This window comes from Strix aluco, chromosome Z (assembly GCF_031877795.1).
Source record: "Strix aluco isolate bStrAlu1 chromosome Z, bStrAlu1.hap1, whole genome shotgun sequence".
In the NCBI taxonomy this organism is placed as follows: domain Eukaryota; kingdom Metazoa; phylum Chordata; class Aves; order Strigiformes; family Strigidae; genus Strix; species Strix aluco.
This window is the reverse complement of record NC_133971.1, coordinates 12687536-12707196: the sequence shown is the minus strand read 5'-3', so window position 1 is coordinate 12707196 and position 19661 is coordinate 12687536. Positions and strand designations below refer to the sequence as shown.

The 19661-nt window shown below is 40.3% G+C and overlaps 2 protein-coding genes across 7 annotated transcripts in view; one reads left to right on the top strand and one right to left on the bottom strand.

Annotated features, from left to right (window-relative positions):
* CWC27 (CWC27 spliceosome associated cyclophilin) overlaps positions 1-8485 on the bottom strand; it is a 121083-nt gene extending 112598 nt beyond the window's left edge. For 4 of the 6 annotated variants that reach the window (XR_012621755.1, XR_012621754.1, XM_074813407.1 and 1 more), the window contains exons 1-7: positions 8321-8485; positions 7305-7401; positions 5702-5814; positions 3663-3806; positions 2833-2931; positions 2556-2659; positions 1436-1505 (exon numbers count right to left, since the gene is read on the bottom strand). Coding sequence is in view for 4 of the 6 variants with exons in the window: in XM_074813407.1 (XP_074669508.1) it covers positions 1436-1505; positions 2556-2659; positions 2833-2931; positions 3663-3806; positions 5702-5814; positions 7305-7401; positions 8321-8362 (669 nt within the window). In the remaining 2 variants the exon portion in view is untranslated. The remainder of the gene's footprint in view (positions 1-1435; positions 1506-2555; positions 2660-2832; positions 2932-3662; positions 3807-5701; positions 5815-7304; positions 7402-8320) is intronic. The other 2 variants (XM_074813405.1, XM_074813406.1) reach the window with 2 other exon arrangements.
* Positions 8486-8652: 167 nt separating this feature from the next.
* On the top strand, positions 8653-18695 carry SREK1IP1 (SREK1 interacting protein 1). The gene is made up of 5 exons (XM_074813410.1): positions 8653-8788; positions 9956-10003; positions 11559-11699; positions 13802-13880; positions 18074-18695. Exons 1-5 carry the CDS (start codon positions 8776-8778, stop codon positions 18261-18263), a joined length of 471 nt encoding a protein of 156 aa, XP_074669511.1. The 5' UTR covers positions 8653-8775; the 3' UTR covers positions 18264-18695.
* The last annotated feature ends 966 nt before the right edge of the window (positions 18696-19661 follow it).

Below are 19661 nucleotides of genomic sequence, written 5' to 3'. Positions count from 1 at the left end.
CATACAAGACTTACTGTATCTAGCAACCAAAAGAAGTTCACAGAAGGATTCTGAATTTGTAGATGTCCAAGATTATTATTAACTTTGGCCTTCAATTTTTCTTATCAAAAACAGAGAATGAAAGTTGGTGCTGAAGTTCACATACTTCAACTTAATCAAGATTAAGATAGTGTCCAGAGCTACAAGAGAGACTGATCTAGACCTATCAGAAACAAGCAATGAGGTTTGGAAAAAAGGTTTCATTCTGTTGTAAAGAATGAATAGAAATTCTTCATAAACAGTTGATTTGGTTATTTTCCCAGATACAGCTAGTCCAGAATTTAGACAGAACAAATATGAGGATGAGAGTTTAAGACTGAATTAAAGACAACATGACAACACTGAAACTGGGCTTGTCAGGAAAGAGGTGTTCTATTTAGATCATTTTAAACTGAAAAGCAAGTATTTGGCATGAAAGGGAAGAACATCAAAGCAACCAAGTTAAATGCAGTATTAAAACCCAGATATATACCAAGAGTAGAACTGCAGATGTGCATGTTAAGGTAAGCAAGTATAGTCGGACTGACTGGTAAGTTGAAACAAGAAAGAAAAATAGTTAAAGCTACTGTTGTGATAAACCCCTGCTATCATCCTGACTGATACCATCTCACTGTAATATTGCCCAACATTATTCACTGTTGACTTTTGTATTTTAACTAAATCCTAAGGACTAAGGACCATTTTTTCACTTACATGGTACAGGACTCAGCACCAGTAGCACTGAAGCATGTAGGTAGCTGAACAGTACAAATAAATAAGAAAGTCTAGGGCTCTAAGGAAATAATTTGGTCAGCAGTAGAAATGAGAATACTATTTAAATAAGGTTAGTTTAAAAATTTCTTTAACAAGTTGTCAAAGTCAGGTAAGGAAATGTTAGATCAAAGACAATTCACAATAGTGCAATATTTAATTATGATAATGCACTATTTTCCCCACAATAATCCCCCTTCATTTTGTACACAGAATGCATATCTGCAAGAAAATGGAGCTAAGAATACACTGGCAATGAACAAGTTGATCTATTTCAAACCCCACGTATTTTACCATCAAATCACACTCTTATAATTAAGGAGGTAAAGAAGAATAAAGTATCTCTCACATCCATGAATTTTAAACAGCAGACACAGATTTATACTATGAAGTATGAAACTTTATGTTGATGGAAATGTAAAAATATCTTGCAGTAACTGAAGGTACATTCAAAGTTATGAGTTAAAAAACTCTCATTTTTTCACGTTAAAATAGTAGAATCATAAAAACTGAAGTAATTTCTAATATTGTTGTTCAAAACTGAAACATAAGAACAAGATTAAGAACTTTAAAGCTTTTCATAAATTCACATAAAAGGTAATTTTAAGCTAAACAGAAAAACAGGGATGATAAATCGGTACAGCACCTGACTAACTCTACTGACTTCCTCCTCTTCTTCTTCAGCTTCTTCCCCAAAGGAAAGCAGGTTAAAATTTCTTTAAGAGAGAAAACACATTTTCTAGTAAAACTTTAAATACTCTTATTAACACTCCATAAACTTTAAACATATTACTTTCATACTGTGTGCAAGGACAAAAAAAATCTTTTTGTCCTGCTAATGTACCAAATTCAAACAACTACAATATGTTGTTTTGCAATAAGCCATGAATATTTAGAGAAGCATGTTCCATTCCATTCCATTCCTGAGACAAAACAATCAGGATAGCTAAACATCACTTAGAAAATAGTAAGATGGAATTTAAGAAATTCTGCCTTGACTAACCTTCACAGACTGTTAAATGCTGACAGCTCTGAAAACAGAGCAGTGACATTTTTTCAAATGTTTTTTTCCAATAGAGCAACATTCAAGTACCAAACAAAATTTTCAAGATATGATGGCTCAGAAAGGCATCAAATGCACACACATTCACAGAATGTAATTAAAAGACAAAATGCTCTTTTTTTTCAAAATTAATTGTTTACACTATGTTGGAATCAGTCAGTCACATGTTGTATTTCTGTCCAACAGAACTGACAGCATACACACATTTTAGATTTCCTCCTACTTATGACTATCAAATTTCATTCACAGAAACTGAAATTTCCCATGTCAAAATACCTGACTCTTGCTGAGCATTATAGTGGGAGAGAAGTGGCAGCTGATAAAATAAGTTCAAAAAGCTCAAACTGAGCTATGACCCAGTTACTAGTTCATATTAACTTCAGTGTCATCTTGGTCACAAAAGAATGATTGCATGTTCTTGCCCATGGGAAATGGTTAAACGACCTTTTACCTCTCTTTTGCCACAAACTATCAATATGCACACAGCCACAGATCAAAGGATGCACAGTAACCACTTCAGTCAGAGCAACTAGATTTGTATGATCTCTTCAGAAAACAGACAAGTAGGTTTTGCCAAGATTAGAGAACATTCTTCTGTGCATTTTCATAAAGCCTTGTGTTTCAAAACCAGAAAAAGAAAACTGCCAAGCTGCACATTAAAGGTAAAAGAAAATCAACAACCACTTATGTTGCATATATTTACTTTGTGCCTTTTACTTTGGACTTTTTCATTTCTTCTTCTGGTTTGTCCTTCTTCAGCTTTCTATTCGGTCTTGGAACAATGTCATCAAAAGGATTAAACAAAACCTGTTAAAAAAGTAATATTTTAGAAACACCTTTAGTAAGTATTTTAATCAATGATTCAATATTTTAAAACAATACATAAATACACACGCCAAGTTTTCATACTAGAACACAGTTTTCTGAATAGTATGAACAAAAGAATTTTAAAATTTCAAGTTTCAAATCAGAACTCTCACCTCACTGTTATTTATTTTGTGTGGACTGAGAGGTCTCTCCTCCTTGTCAACTTCTACTTCAGCCAGACGCAACATGTTATATATTGTATCCCCTGTAACCTGTCAAATTTATAAAAAAGGTTTGAAAGTCCTCACCTATAATTTTTGTTAATTATTCTGCAAAATGCAAGGCAATTATTATGTAAAGAATTTTGAAAATACAAATGATATAGGAAATATTGTAAGCACGTAAGACTTCCAAAAGACAGCAAGTACAACGTACAAAGGTTTGGGGTTTTTTTAATTTAACAGCACAAGTTGAATGAATACAGGTAGCTAAACCTACATTTTGAGAGTGTATGCAGGGGAAGATGTCAAATTCTTACTGTGAGCTGTGAAACAGGAAAATAAAAGACAGCGTGAAATAAAAAATAGTTGGTTTATTTTCTTTCAAGTAAATCATGAGAGTGATAAATTCATCTTGTTTTTCATTTTCCTGGTTCTTCTTGGGTAACTAGAATTTACAAACAGTATTTTCTAAAATGTCACCAGTATTAGATGAACTGATTCGTAAGACACAGCCATAACATTAGTAAGATTATTCAAAGGAAACACAAAACGAAAATATAATTCAGAGGAATAACAACAGCAAAGTAGATTATTATGGGAACAACCCATAGAAACATTTCTGGCAGAAATGTGAAATAAGAGAATGGAGACAGCTTAGAAAGCAGTGAAATAAATTTCGAATGTACATAGCAGCAAACAACACTAGAACAGTCTCTGAATACAGAGAAACTTAGAATAGCTTCTGTCAAACTCAAACTGGGACGCTAGTCCATGTAGCAGACCTTTCCAAAGATAGTGTGCTTGTTATTAAGTTCATCTGCACGACCCAACGTAAAGAAAAACTGACTCCCATTATCATGGGGCCCAGCATTTGCCATAGCAACAAGTCCTCTTCGATTAAATCGCAATCGTGAGTGGAACTCATCCTGGCAAAGACAGAAAAGAACATGATTTAAGTATGTAACTATTTTTCCACTTCTTTAGCTATGGCTTATTTACATCAATATGCACACTCAGAAAATATGTTGTTAATTTTATTTTAAATTAACAGTATTAAAACCAAAACAATGCAACAATTGTATTTAAAAGCTTCTGTTTTCAGCAGCAAATATTATTTTTAGTCAATGTTTTTTCTTCTTAATACCTATAATAATGCAAACAAGTGAACAACCTTCTTTCAGAAGAAACCATAAACACATAACCAACAAACACCTAAATAATTAGAAACTAGTATGTCAATAATAGAAGGACACATGATTTAATAAAAACTCTAAGTTCTGTCTTGTTAACTTTCTCTTTTTCCAATCATTGCCTAATAATCAAATGTTATTCATTATTTTTGTTGGAAATTATTATCCCCCCTATTTAAGAAAATTCAAAGCATTTCTAAAAGTAACTGCATTTCATGTATTTCTTGTAAAGCTATCGTTCTTGTTAACCACTGTATTTAGGGGAAAAAAATTTAATTCATTTAAAGTAACTGGAAGCTCAATTACAGGTTTTAATCGTACAGTACTGCAAAAATCCATAGGGAAAACATTTTCTGGACTATAAGAAAATAAAATAGGACTACTCTCTAAAAGCAAGGTGAAGCCACGAGTAATATTAATACCATGGCAGTATCACAATTCAAAACACTGCAATATTGAGATACCTCTAATTTTAAGCAGCAATGCTACTACAATATGGTAATAATTGTTTTGTTCTCTGCTCAGGTACCAATCCCTTCCAGAAACTTCGCATTCATGTTATAAGTCAACTCTAGCAGCAGGGAGATGGAAAGCCCAGAGACATGCTATGCAGCATCAGTCACGAGTTAAAAGTGCCTGCCCCATCTGAAATAAAACGATCAGGCAGAACAGAACACAGCTGCTCTATGTACGTAGCTTCACTCAAGATCTGAGCCTCCTTGTTAATAGATGAGCCATGCTGGTATCAATAATACCAATGAAGACATATATGACATTCAGAGACCTTTGCTAAATTAGATACGATGTGCACAAACAATGTACATTTCTGTATCTGTATTTGCCACATATCAACACATACTCTTCACTCTTCCCCTCCCCTATTCTTCCTTGTGAAGTTCATTCTTGTAAGGTTATACATTTATCATAATATCAGAACAGCTGGATTTAAGAACTCTCAATTCAAAAGAGCATATTCAAAAATACTGAAGCAGCATTGTGGCAGGTGTACTTGCCCAATGAAAATAGGGTTTCTTGGCTGCTGAAGTGTGGCAGCTATTGATTTCCTTGTTCACAGGGCTTGATGGTAGTTGGGGCCTTTGGCCAACGGAAGCTGCTACTGACTACATCAGATTCAGCTGGGTATAAATGGAGTCGCCTGGAGGAGCCATTTTGAGCTGTTACTCCCTGGAGCAGCACACTGTGGTTGAAGACCCTCCCCTTGGGTTGGGATATCATCCAAGGAAACTCTTTGAGGTGACTTGGGTCAGGATGCTGCCCTGAGTAGTTCCTCAAGGTTGAGAGTCCTCACTTGTCAGGAGTGACAGAGCGTTTTGGGTTGTTGTTAAACCCTAGGTTGTTCTGGGTTGTTAAACCCTAGGGAGTGGTGTTTTGTTCTCCTCACGGGCATTTGAACCTGCTGCTGAATGGTTGTGGAGGGATACTTAATTGTGTTGATTATGAGTTTTTAATTTTTGGTTGTTTATTTGAGAGCCTCTGTAACAAGCATACGAAGGCAATTACTGTATATGTATAATGTTGCATTTTTAATATAAGGTTTTCTCACAACCTAACACAGGAGAAAGAACAACTGATAGAATAACCAAAAATTAATGCAGAAGATATATAAATACCTTGAAGGGAGCTCCATAGATTGAATCTCCACCTGATCCAGTACCAGTGGGATCACCTCCCTGCACTATAAAGCCAGGTACTACTCTGTGAAATATTGTGTTATTGTAATACTCTAAAAAAAAAAAAAAAAAAAGATTATATTAAATACATGTAAATGGTCTCAAAATCAAACTTTCATCTAGATTATGCAGATATGCCCAGAGACTTCAGTTCCAGAAAGCAGTTACTATAACTGGATTCTGCTATTTCCACTGGGTTCCGTCTTCTTCCACTGTCTTGCTCAGTGCAACTGTATTTCAGCTACAAAGTATTGCTGATGACATGAAAAACTGCGGTGTCATATGTTTCTATAGCAAGACTGCACATCACTGACGATGACATCGATGAATTATTTTCTTTTCAGCTTTTATCACTGGAATGATACTACCAATATACATCATTTTAAAATGTGAGCTAAAACTACTATGCTCTGTTCCAGCCAACATATCACACACATCATCAGCCATATCCATACATCAAATGATCAGCATTTTCAGTCACCAGCATGGACACAGGTGTCACCCCTTTTACTACCTACACTGTACCCAAACTGATAATTTTCACAGAATGAAATATGTGGTAACTTAAAGATCATCTAGTTCCAACACCCTGCCATGGGCAGGGACACCTTCCACTAGACCAGGTTGCTCAAAGCCCCGTCCAACCTGGCCTTGAACACTTCCAGGGAGGGGGCAGCCACAGCTTCTCTGGGCAACCTGTTCCAGTGTCTCACCACTCTCACAGGAAAGAATTTCTTCCTTCTATCTAACCTAAGTCTACTCTTTTGCAGTTAAAAGCCATTACCCCTGCTCCTATCACTATGTGCCCTTGTAACAAGTACCTCTCCAGCTTTCCTGTAGCCCCCTTTAAGTACTGGAAGGCTGCTCTAAGGTCTCCCCGGAGCCTTCTCCAGGCTGAACAACCCCAACTCTCTCAGCCTGTCCTTATAAGGGAGGTGCTCTGGCCCTCTGATCATCTTTGTGGCCTCCTCTGGACCTGCTCAAGCAGGTCCATCTCTTTCCTATGCTAAGGACTCCAGAGCTGGATGCAGTACTCCAGGTGGGGTCTGACCAGAGCAGAGTAGAGGGGGAGAATCACCTCCCTCAACCTGCTGACCATGCTTCTCATGATGCAGCCCAGGATACTGTTGGCTTTCTGGGCTGCGAGCACACATCGCTGGCTCACAGTCAGTTTTCCATCCACTACTACTCCCAAGTCCTTCTCCACTGAACTGCTCTCCATCCACTCTGCCCAGCCCGTATTTGTACCCCACTGCCGGGTCCCAGGAATTTCAGCCCCCCCACCCGGGCCAGTGGCATCTCCGCCCTCCCAAGCGCCACCCTCCCGCGGGAGCCGCCGCGCCACGCCCCATTCGCAGCGCCCCTGGCGGCCGGCGCTCCCCGGGGCGGCCTGTGGTGGGCGCGGGGAGCAGCCGCCATTACTCGTGGCCCCGCCCACGCCCCCTCAGCCACGAGGTCGTAGTTATGACCTCTATTTCACAGAACAGGCATAAGGATTGCATAAGAAATAATTTCAACAACTGTTCTCCCACTCTGTCATTACCTTCCATACAAAGCTGGATGAAGTTTCGACATGCTTTTGGTGCTTCTTTTGACCATAATTCTATATCTATATCCCCTGCTGTTGTTCTCAGCAAAACCTATAAAATTATAAACACACCATTTGTTTTATTGCAACTTAGTCACTGATCAAACAATATCACTTCTGAGTTAAAAAACCTTTTGAAGTCATTATATTAGTAACAATAGTAGACATTCAAATGCGCCAGGTAGCTACCGTTAATTCTAAACAGTATTGCCCAAACTTAAGATACAGTTCTGAACTGGTATGTATAATAAAGCTTTAAGGCCAATGACCTGGTACATGACACATGACAGAAAATTTTGATATCCTTTATCACTTCCATAATGAAATAATGTGGGGAAAAAAACAGTTACGCCATAAATCTCGAAAGGCATATACCTCTCTCACAAGTAATACCATTAAATTCAGTGAGAGACCATAATAAAATTAAGAACCTAAGACATAGCCAAGAACAGAGGAAATGAAATGCTTCAAGGACTGCTCTTGTGTTACGCAGCCACCCAGTACCCGTCATTCTTTGACTCGGGTAACGTCTTTAAGGGCTATATCGCCTCAAACTAACCAAACCACCACCACCACATATACCGCACATCCTCCTCACCTGTCCCCCCACTCCCATGGAATTTCTTCACCCACCCCCCCCCCCTCAAAAGCAATCCCGGTGCACCCCCCCTCCCGCTGAATGCGCACCCCTCGACTCCCCCCGCACGCGCGTGGCGCAGCCCCGTCAGCCGCGCTCCCCACGCACAGCGCGCAGCCCGCTTCCCCTGCAGAGCCCCCACGGAGCACAGAGTTCCCTCGCCTGCAAAGCCCCCACGGAACACAGTTTCCTCACCCGCACCCCCCGCAGCAGCAGATTCCCGCCCGCCACCCGCAGCCCCCTCACCCACGCTGCCGTTGAGCTCCCCTCCACCCGACGGCCTGCCCTGCCCTGCCCCTCGCCCACCGCAGCCCCTGCCCCCGGCAAACCTCACCTTGCCGTTGGTGGGGGGCTCCTGGATGTAGATGTTACTCATGGTCGGGAAGGGAGTGTCCCGGCAGGTGACCGACCGACCGACCACCCGTGCTCCACGCTCGGCTGCGCCTCCACTAGCGCTTCCTACCAACCCGAGCCTCCCGCCATCTTGGGCGCCTCTATAAAGCCGAGGGAGGTAGGGAGCTAGGGTTGCCCAAGCTAGGAGGGAGGACAAAGGGATGAGTCTCTGGTCGGAGTAAATGTGGGAGCCACAAAGGATGTAATTAATTTCAGAAGAGCCTGGAGACTTTTCCAGACACCTGCAGTCCCTTCCCGTGGCTCCTGCCTGGTACTGAGGTCCCCCCGTCCTCTGTAAGTGGGACGGCCCGAGAGCGCGCCAGACAAAGCCTTCCGGCGGGGAGAGGCGCCGCCGTGGGCCTGGGCCGGGCCGGCGAGGGGTCGGTGCAAGGCGCTATGGCTCTGCCGGGTAAGGGGCTGCCAGCCGGGTCTGCGGGGAGAGAAGGGGCAATAGCCGGCTGGTCCGAGGGCCGGCATGTTGGGAAGGGGGAGGAAGCGGCGGGTTGATGGAAAATTGCGTGGGGAGGGCGCGCGACCGCGCATTGCAGTGGGAGGTGTGCGGTGGGGAGGCGCGTCTGCCTAAAGCAGCAGGGGCCGCCGCGGCAGGAACATTGCTCTGGTCTGCACAGGCGGTTTTCTAAACCAGCTGGCGTGGGAGCAGCGGAGGGGAGATGGAGGGAGGGAGGGAGAAGGCCGTGGGAGCGGGGTGGGAGGCGGGGCTGGGGTGTCAGGCCAGCCGTTGATGCGCGCAGCCATGCAGTTGCTTCCTTCTAGGCTTGCGGGGCCTGTCCTCAACGTTTTGGATGAGTGGTGACCAAGCGCTGTGTTCCTATCGTCTGTTAGTATAAGCCACCTTCTTTAAAGTTAGATCCACAGAATGGTTGTTGTCAGGCTTGCTTTCCTTCCTCGTCTTTTGTTCTGGATTAACGTCTGTATCACACCAGATTGTTGTTTAAGTAGACCCGTTGAGAATGATGGTGAAACAGGACAGGCAGAAATGCTGGTGCTATTTGCAGGGTATTTAGATCTATGTTAGCTAAACGTACAGCCGTTGCTTCGTAACTTTCTTGATCCTGAGAAATGAGGAGCTGAACAAGCGTGAGCTTTGGTAAGCTTCTCTTAAGACAAGAGAAGACCTTAATAAGCTTGCTCCCATTCTAGAAGGGGTTCTTATAAATACACTTGTAGTGCCTAGTTATGGATGACTGGAATGTCAGATAGGTATTACCATGTTCATACTGTTAAATAAAATGCATAAGCTTTCAGAGAAATGAATAATTATTAGAATTACAGTGGAAATGTCATAATAAATCAAATGACGATCTGACAATATGTGAAACTAAATGTTCTGTAGCAGTTTATAGTAGCCAAATTTGTTCTGATAGATTACTGCACAGAAAAGTGAACTTAGAAGTGCACTGTTCCACTTTTAAGGTTTTTTTTTAAGAGATCTTAGTGTACTTAATACTCTGAGGAGGGATCACTCCTTCTGTGTATTGATACTATCAAGCCAGATTTAAAAGAAACTTGAGAGTTCTGTTTACCAACACCTGGTTGATGAAATTTTGCCTTTCAGGTGGAAACAAGGATAACATCAGAGCAGGATGCAAGAAGTGTGGCTACCGTAAGTCTGTAGTAAGCAATGTGAAATTACAGTGTTTTCTTCAACTTACAATGTTGGAACTGCTGGGGGCAGACAGGGGGGGTGTAAAAAAAAAAAACCAAACCTGTTCTGCCATCTTGGCCAGACATTTGTCAGTTTAAATTACCATAATTTTATTTATTATTTCCTATTTGTTCGCTTACTCCTCACACCTATTGCTACTTTTGAAAACCCTTGAGTTTCTCAGGAAGAAAAAAAAGTATGCTGCTGTATTCATATATACTGCATGTGCAGTGTAATTACTGGAGAAACTTTGAATTGAAAGCATGGTCTTTGATATCTACTGAGATTAGCATTAGTCCTGCTTCTGACTCTCACTGCAAGTTTAGGCAGGTCTTTCAGCTCAAGTTAAGTCCAATCTGGTTTAAAAGAAAAAAAAATAAAATATGTATGATCTTATACATTAAGAAAACATACTTCTTATGCATTCTATATTTCAAGAAACTGTTAATTTTGTTACAAATTCTGTAGTTAGCACTTAATGCTTATGCTTTGCATTGTGCTGTGCTCATATGTCTGTGTCTACTCTCCTGATGAATGGAGACAGGTCTTAGCAAAGATTTTAATTTGTTAATTACTAACTTACTTTTAGAATAATGAAGGAGTGGACATTGTTTTGCAGTGAATTGTGTTGAGTTTTTAACAGTGATTTAATCCATTTTTTTAATGAGCATTATGTGGGGTAGAGGGGCAAAAAAGCTTGTTTCATTCTTTCACTGTAGACTTTGTCTCCAACAAATTTTGTCAAAGAATTCCTTTGTGTATCTGTTCTTCCAAAGGAACACAGATACCTATATATTTAGTGCTTCATTTCTACATGCAGTAAGTATCAGAAGCTTTCTGGAAGAGAAGGAAACTTGTCAAATCATATCGGACCTGTATTTCTGTCCTAAAAGCTCTGTCTTCAAGATGTAGGTATTTTGTATGATTTATTTCAATTGCTACTTGAATTCCTGCATCTTTAGCATAGTTTCTCCCAAAACATATATTCAATTTGTTCTATTTTTCTTTATTATTCCAATAGGTGTGTTCAGCACAAGGTTTCTAACTCTGGTCGTGATTATTGCAGTGTAACTTAGAAAGCTAAAAATACTAGTCAAGTAGTAGCTTGGCTGGTTAAAGATTATGTCTCATAAATGAATAGGATTCTGTTTCACTAGAGGGAGACAAAAAGAGCAATATAGCACACTTGCTGTTGATTTTTAAATATTTCACTTCATGCTTTTAGGTAGTTCCTTCAGGAAGGATGAGAGATCATTAAAAAAATAGAAAGTAAAGGTTGGACAAAATCTTTAACGGAAGTAAAAGAGGGGTCATAAAGCACTATTAAAGGGAATAATACTGCACAACCTCTTTGAGGCTTTGTCAAGTAAGCCTTCTCCCTCCTCATTCACAGATTGCAGCCTAGCCTTTTTTTCACTTCTCAGAACTGAATAATACTGAAATGGATGTTCTTTAGTTTCTGATATTTTTTGGTAAATTGTAATTTTTAATTCTGAATGTTTGTTTTGTTCAGCTGGTCATCTGACATTTGAATGTCGAAACTTCCTCCGAGTAGATCCTCAAAGAGATATTGTTTTAGATGTTAGCAGCACTAGCAGTGAAGACAGTGAGGAAGAAGAACTACAGAGATTGCAAGCCATGCGTGAAAAAAAGAGTAAGGTGTTGGGGTTTTTTTCTCTTAAAGAATAAATTGGATAATGGTCTTTTGAAGTACTGGAATTCTCATTTTATCCTTTGTGATAACTACTACTAGTTCTTCAAGCCTGTGCTTTAAAAGCAGGTCTTTTAGTTCGTGTGTTCAGACTTCAGAGATTTGATACACCCACATCTTTTTTTATTATTACTAATTCCTGTTGTAGGAAATTAATAATGTACCCACTTGGAACATCTCAAAAAAGGCTTCTAAATACAAAAGATCGTTAAGACTGTTACTAAGAAGCTGCTTAGGAGAAAATGACATGGATGTTCTGAGCTAATCTTTTGATTATGGCATGTAGTTTAAACATCTTAAAGTTGATAGTAACTCTTAAAACTGATGACAAATATGACAGCTGAATTTCTCTCCAGTTTCTAAGTTGTGTTTTGACTGAAACAGCTAGTGAATTGAATTTAAACATTCATATTTGGAGAAGTACTGTTCTCTGTTTGGATGGTCTGAGCATCAACTGTTTGTCAGAGAGAGAATAGATGAGTTATTTAGCAGATACGTGAGCTCATTTGAATTTGGACTTCAAAGAGGCTGTTCTCCTAATTAAGAAGGGGAGATTGTTCCACCATAGCAAACTTTAAATGAATTAATGTTCTTCCCCTCTGCCTCTTGAAATGTCCTGTTTTGTTCTGTTGGTCTCACATTCCAGACTTAACATTCAGTTCCTACTAAGGATGCTCATTAGGAAGGAGAAGGGATAGATTGTGCCCTGTAACTTGCTGGAACACTTCAAAAGAAAAAGTCTGCTTGTCAGGAGTGCTGAATTGGTACCGCAACAATCCTTTCTTGGAACAAGTCTCTGGAAAAACCTGTTCCCACTCATTATGTACTTTTGAATGTAAGGGATGTTTTTGGCCCTAAACTGATTGGAGATGGATATCTGCAGGAAAAACAGCTGTTTACTTGATCTTGGAATATCCCTGTTCATTATATGTTCTTTCTCAAATTGTGGCTGCTGTGTGTACTGTGAGGAGATGGGTATCTTTAACTGTCAATAATCTAGGCAGGATTTTGCCATTTTCAAGTGGCCTCATCTTCTCAAGATTTTTGCAGTTTGCACTTAATTTTTGCACCTCTTTCTCAAAAAAATACTGAGTACTTGTTCACACATTCTTATTCATGGTTTTTAATTGCTCCAAAAGTAATTTGCTTTTTGTAACTCATTGAATTCTGTCATATGTTGCTCCAGAACATACAGACCAGTAATTTCTATTTGGGGTAGCAAATGAATAACTGCACTAGCATGCAGACTCTGTGGAATGGTATGTGATAGAAATAAGATGAAATGCTCAAAATCAGCTATCTGTTTTAAGGATAAATTGTAAAGTCAGTGTTTTCCTGTTAGCTGACATTGTAATGTGTAGTTATGTAGTGGATTTGCATTTCAGAGAATTAAAAAATACTTTTTGAACAGGCATAGAAAAGACTTAAGGTCAGAAATTTCATCCAATGTGATAAAATTATTGCTTGTAAGTGAAATGTGAAGATACTATACAATACTATACAGTGTTAGGGCAGGAAACAAACATGACCAGATGAGAGGTAACTCTGCTGCCAATCTTTGTAGGTGGTATATTGACAGTTAACTGAAACTTACCTTATTTATGGCATAGCTATTTGTGAAGTGTAAAATGAGGATGTGTGAAAATAATTCAGGTAAGCCTAAGGGAAGATTCTTTTTTTTTGTACGTTCTAGTTAAATGATCTGTTTTCACACTTGGGCAAGTCTTTAAAAATACAGAAGAACGGATGTTAACATATAGGAAGAGTCAAAAGTTTCTGCTATGTTTTGTGGGCCTTCCTTCATTCTTAGTGCTTAGATCAAAGTCATTAGAATGTAAGTTGTATAAATAGTTCTGCTATGCTGCAGAATATGTCTGAAATTACTGTACTAGACAAGAATTTGGAGGAGGGAAAACTTTTAACAACAATTTTATAGTAACTTTATATTGTTGTTGCTGTAGTAACTTTGGTTATTGAAGCCACGCTTTTAATGCTGATCTTAATTCAGACAAGTGTTTTGTAAACTGTAATTTTTTTATCCATAGATTTAAATGAGGAGGAAGAAAAAAAGAAACAAAAAAGAAAAAGCAAAGAAAAAACAAAATTAAAGAGACCAAGAAAAAGGTAACTCTATCACACACCTATTTTAATTCCAAAACAGAACTTTAGAAAGTTTCTGATTTGTGTGTTGTTTCTCAGAAAACATTGCTTCTTTTCATGCAATTTTATTTGCAAGTACATCTTTGGTTTGAAAAGCTTCCTGTTTTCCAGTGAGAACTTGTTTGTTCTTTGAGTAATGGTAAAGCCACAGGCTTTCTGCTATGGAGTTAGGACCACGGAGGTCTAGAAAGCTGTAGCAAGCTGGAGGTCTGCAGGTCTGAGAAAGCAGTGCTCCCTCTGACTATCCAAAAATATACACAAGATGTGGGGAAAAGAACAAGAGGTCAGAAGGATTATAGGACTGGTCCCCAGCTTAGCTTGCATGAAGAAGCCTCCCTGCAGTTCAGAGACCATAAAATTCTGTGTGTGCACACATGCTTGTGTAGACACACACACACGGTGAGTAACGTAACTATCAAAAGGAAGACTTCTATAGTTTTACTTAGCATGTGTTGAGTTTTAATCTTCCTGTTACTGTAGAAGCCTAAAACAAGTGTTACTCCAGAATCACAGAATCATCTAGGTTGGAAAAGACCTTGAAAGATCATCTAGTCCAACCATTAACCTAACACTGACTGTTCTCAACTACACCATATCCCTAAGCGCTATGTCAACCCGACTCTTAAACACCTCCAGGGATGGGGACTCCACCACTGCCCTGGGCAGCGAATTCCAATGCCTAACGACCCATTCTGTAAAGAAATGCTTCCTAATATCCAGTCTGAACCTTCCCTGGTGCAACTTGAAGCCATTACCTCTTGTCCTGTCGCTTATTACTTGGTTAGAGACTCATCCCCAGCTCTCTGCAACCTCCTTTCAGGTAGTTGTAGAGGGCAATGAGGTCTCCCCTCAGCTTCCTCTTCTCCAGACTAAACAACCCCAGTTCCCTCAGCCGCTCCTCGTACGACCTGTGCTCCAGACCCTTCACCAGCTTCATTGCCCTTCTCTGGACACGCTCGAGTAATTCAATGTCCTTTTTGTAGTGAGGGGCCCAAAACTGAACACAGTCATCGAGGTGCGGCCTCACCAGTGCCGAGTCCAGGGGCAAGATCCCTTCCCTGTCCCTGCTGGCCACGCTATTTCTGACAGAAGCCAGGATGCCATTGGCCTTCTTGGCCACCTGGGCACACTGCTGGCTCCTGTTCAGCCGGCTGTCAATCAACACCCCCAGGTCCCTCTCTGACTGGCAGCTCTCCAGCCACTCCTCCCCAAGCCTGTAGCGCTGCTGGGGGTTGTTGTGGCCCAAGTGCAGCACCCGGCATTTGGCCTTATTGAAACTCCTACAGTTGGCCTCAGCCCATCGCTCCAGCCTGTCCAGGTCTCTCTGCAGAGCCTCCCTACCCTCGAGCAGATCAACACTCCCACCCAACTTGGTGTCATCTGCAAACTTACTGAGGGTGCACTCGATCCCCTCGTCTAGATCATCAATAAAGATGTTAAACAGGAGTGGCCCCAAAACCAAGCCCTGGGGGACACCACTTGTGACCGGCCGCCAACTGGATTTAACTCTGTTCACCACAACTCTTTGGGCCCGGCCATCCAGCCAGTTTTTTATCAGCAAAGCGTGTGCCCATCCAAGCCACGAGCAGCCAGTGTCACCGGAAGAATGCTGTAGGAAATGGTGTCAAAGGCCTTACTAAAGTCAAGGTAAACAACATCCACAGCCTTTCCCTCATCCAGTAAGCAGGTTGCCCTGTCGTAGAAGGAGATCAGGTTTGTCAAGCAGGACCTGCCTTTCATAAACCCCTGCTGACTGGGCCTGATCCCCTGGTTGTCCCGCATGTGTTGTATGATGGTACTCAGGATGAGCTGCTCCATCAGCTTCCTGGGCACCGAAGTCAAGCTGACAGGCCTGTAATTTCCTAGATCATCCTTCTGACCCTTCTTATAGATGGGTGTCACACTGGCCAGTTTCCAGTCTGTCGGGACCTCCCTGGTCAGCCAGAATTGCTGGTAAATGATGGAAAGTGGCTTGGTGAGCACCCCAGCCAGCTCCTTCAGCACCCTCGGGTGTATCCCGTCTGGTCCCATAGACTTGTGTATGTCTATGTGATGCAGTAGGTCAATGACTGTCTCCTCCTGGAATGCGAGGGGGTTGTTCTCCCAGTCTCTGTCTTCTGGCTGAGGAGGCTGGATTCCCTCAGTACGACTAGTCTTGTTATTAAAGACTGAGGCTAAGAAAGCATTAAGGACTTCAGCCTTCTCCTCATCACTTGTTACCATGTTTCCTCCTGCGTCTAGTAGGGGATGGAGGCTCACCCTGGTCTTTCTTGTGCTGTTGACATACTTATAGAAACATTTCTTGTTGTCCTTGATTGCTGAAGCCAGATTGATTTCCAGCTGGGCTTTAGACCTCCTGATTTCCGCCCTGCACAGCCTCACAGCATCTCTGTAATCACTGTGAGTGGCTAGCCCCTTCTTCCAAAGGCTGTAAACTTTCCTTTTCTCCCTGAGTTGCAGCCAAAGCTCCCTGTTCAGCCAGGGTAGTCTTCTCTGCTGCCGGCTTCTCTTACAGCACCTGGGGACAGCCTGCTCCTGAGCTATTAAGACTTCCACTTTCAAAGGAAAATGTTGTAATACCCAAATTTATTGTGAATCTGAGTTTTGGCCTGCTGATAGATTTTTTTTTTTTTTTTAGATGCAACAGTAGACTCATTAGTCATTAGGACCATTGACAAGACAGTATCCCAGGAACTGCACTGAGAGCTAGGAAATGTATACTATATTTGGAGGCCACAATAAGATATTTTTCAGAAATAAAAAGGATTTAACACTGCTTGTATTGATATTTTTCCCCTTCCTTATTTACATAGTGTGAAGACAGTAGAAAAGATTCAGTCTGCTGGCTGTAGTCTTTACATGCAATTAATAACTAATCATGTAAACGATAGCACAAAACTGTCCTCTTGAGTATAATAATCGTGACTTTTATTGTCCTTTAATTCTTGTATATATGTAATCACTCATCACTGCTGGTTAGAGAGTGATATTACCAGCTGCCAGAGCATCCAAATTTGTCATACCCATTTCTTGTAGATTTTTGCATGAGAGAAATACATTGAGATTTGTTTGAAGGCATTACTGTAGCATTGTTATTGATCTTGTGATACTTTAAAAGCTGAAAGCTCTGTCTTACTGTGTATTAAATTTTAATAAGTTGCTTTAAATTGTAATAAGTTGTAGCGGCCAAAATAATTCACACGTCACAGTGCTCTTTCTTTCTTTCTGCAGGGCAGGGGCTGTTTATTTTCTTTAGGTCTCTCTTTTTCTCTTCTTACATTAATACATACTCATACAATAATACATACTTTTACTCTCATCCAAGCTCTTACTTCATAATAAACAAGTCAGCAACTAGACAGTCATCTACCCTCTCTCCCAGAAAAAGTTCCATACCACACAGGCAGTCTCGGTGCTACCATTTTCTTCGCCACACTAGCACAACCTGGTATCTCTCTTGAGAGGCCTGTTCCCCTCCAAACCTTGCTGCTTCTCCGGGCTGGCGCAGAGTAGAGCTGGCGCTTCTCCAAGCCAGCACGGGACAGAGCTCCTGAGCAGAGCTCTCCACCTTCACCGAGCTCTCCTGCGCAGAGCTATCTCGCTTGAGTGCTCTAACTGAGCTGCACTCTCTGGCTGAGCTCTAACTGAGCTGACCGGGTGATGTCGATTTGGCTCTTAAGTATTGAATCTCCCACAGCTGTGCAGGGCTAACAGGCCAATGCCTACTTGCCTCTTAATCATTTACCAGTAACACATGATTTGACTCTTAATATATTGAATCTCGTGCAGTTGCACAGAGCTGACACTACCACATTACTGTTGTACCTTCAGTTTTCTGTCAGTCTGTACTCTTAGTCTTGTTCTTATTGAAGGTTGAAAAACACCCAACTTGCCTATTCCATTGTTAATCTGTATTATAAACGTACTGCTTTTCTAGCACAATAGTCTAATTAGAAAAGTCATCATTCAGTTGAACATGCAGACTGAGATCATAAGCTTTCCAGTGGATGCTACCGTATGAATTCTACACCAAATTTGATTTGTGACATTGAAATACTGAAATTAAAAGCCCCACATTATTACTGTGGAATTTTTCTTCTTTAAGTACATATCAATCTGTATATATATAGATATATATGTATTTTTTTTTTTACTAGATCTTCCTCATCAAGTGCAGCTGAAGAGGATGGGCCAAAGTCAAAAAAACAAAAATCACACAAAAAAGAAAGGGAAAAAGAAAAAAAGAATAAATCTAAGAAAGGAAAACATCATAAAAAGGAGAAGAAGAAGAGACGAAAGGAAAAAACTTCGTCTTCTGACAGTTCAGACAGTTCTAGTAGTGACTGAGATGCTGGCCTATTTTTGTGTTCACTGCTGCAGAGAAGATGATTTTACTTTCAAATCAAGTTTATTTATGCTTTGCAATGCTGTTGTTTTAAAATGAGATCTATATATGTTTTTAAGAAATCTATCTGCAACTATCAGTGCTTCAAATTATTAAATGGACCATGTGGGAAAAAATACGCTGTTCTATCTCAAGTTTATTAGTACTAAACCATGCAAGTTTAACTGATTCTTCACTCTTTTTCTTAGTTCAGTTGAGATTAGTTATGTTTGGAATCCTTTACACTAGGATATGATAAACTTCAGTTTGCAAGTCTTTGGGTAAAAAGATTTGCACTTAAATACGACTAATGTCAGAATGGTTAAATCAAATTTGGAAATATAAGTGAGATTTTCTATTATGTTATCCTTTAAATAAATGTATACTTTGCATAACACTTTCTCCCTACATACATTAATCAGTAAGTGCTAATACGAAATACTGTTTGAGTCCAGAGAAAGTAAAGAATGGGCAATGAGAAGCTAAAAGAGATTGCTCCTTCAAAATTGTCTTCTAAAATTGATCTGGTCATAGACTGTGAAACACAGTTACACATCCTTTTGGCAGGATCACTGTGAGCAAGCTCAAAATAAACAAAAGCTATTGATTTTTTGAAGACCTTTCTTTCTGCCTAGGTTTTGTTCTTCTACAATTATGGCCATTTCATCCTTGACATAAAGCACCACTTCCTAACAGTTCCAAGAACTATGTTAATATATTATGTGGTAATTAATGCCTACATGAACTAAAACAGGAAATTCAAAGACTGACGGTTGACAAGAATCGTAAAGCCTCCATTCATTCTAATAAAACTCCCATTGGAAAGTTAACAAACACATATGCAAACCTTTTGTGGAATATAAGCAATCTATCATGTTGAAGTCTGTAGCAAAATTTACCATTTGCTATTAGGAGCTATGTTAAACATGTCAAAACTTTGTAACTGGATTCTGGGATATCCAGTTCATATCTTGTACTGTGATAGGGTACAGGTTCAAGACAGACTGATACTTTTGAGTTGAGCAGATTTTAGGTGTACAATCCTACCTAAGAATTGCCTAAACCTCGAAGTGCCTATGTTTACAGCTACTTGAAAATGCTGTTCATGTTTGTGTTTCATTTTTCTTTGCTTGGACACAGAACTGCTTCCACCTGAGCAGCCTGCCATACAGCTTCACTCAAGGGAGTCAAAATATGAGGAAGAGCAACACCTAAACTTTCTTAACAATAATATCCATTGCCTATGTTTTCTAGAGTGGGTTAGAGCATTGAGTCAGTACAAAATGTTTTATGGTATTTTAATGATTACTGCATTTGGCCTGAAAGTGAGATACCTAGATCTAACTCTGTCTTTCAGACCC

Excerpts from the sequence above, each read along its gene's own strand:
- SREK1IP1 (XM_074813410.1), top strand. Across the intron at positions 10,004-11,558 it reads ATGCAAGAAGTGTGGCTACC|CTGGTCATCTGACATTTGAA; the intron begins GTAAGTCTGTAG and ends TGTTTTGTTCAG. Across the intron at positions 13,881-18,073 it reads TTAAAGAGACCAAGAAAAAG|ATCTTCCTCATCAAGTGCAG; the intron begins GTAACTCTATCA and ends TTTTTTTACTAG.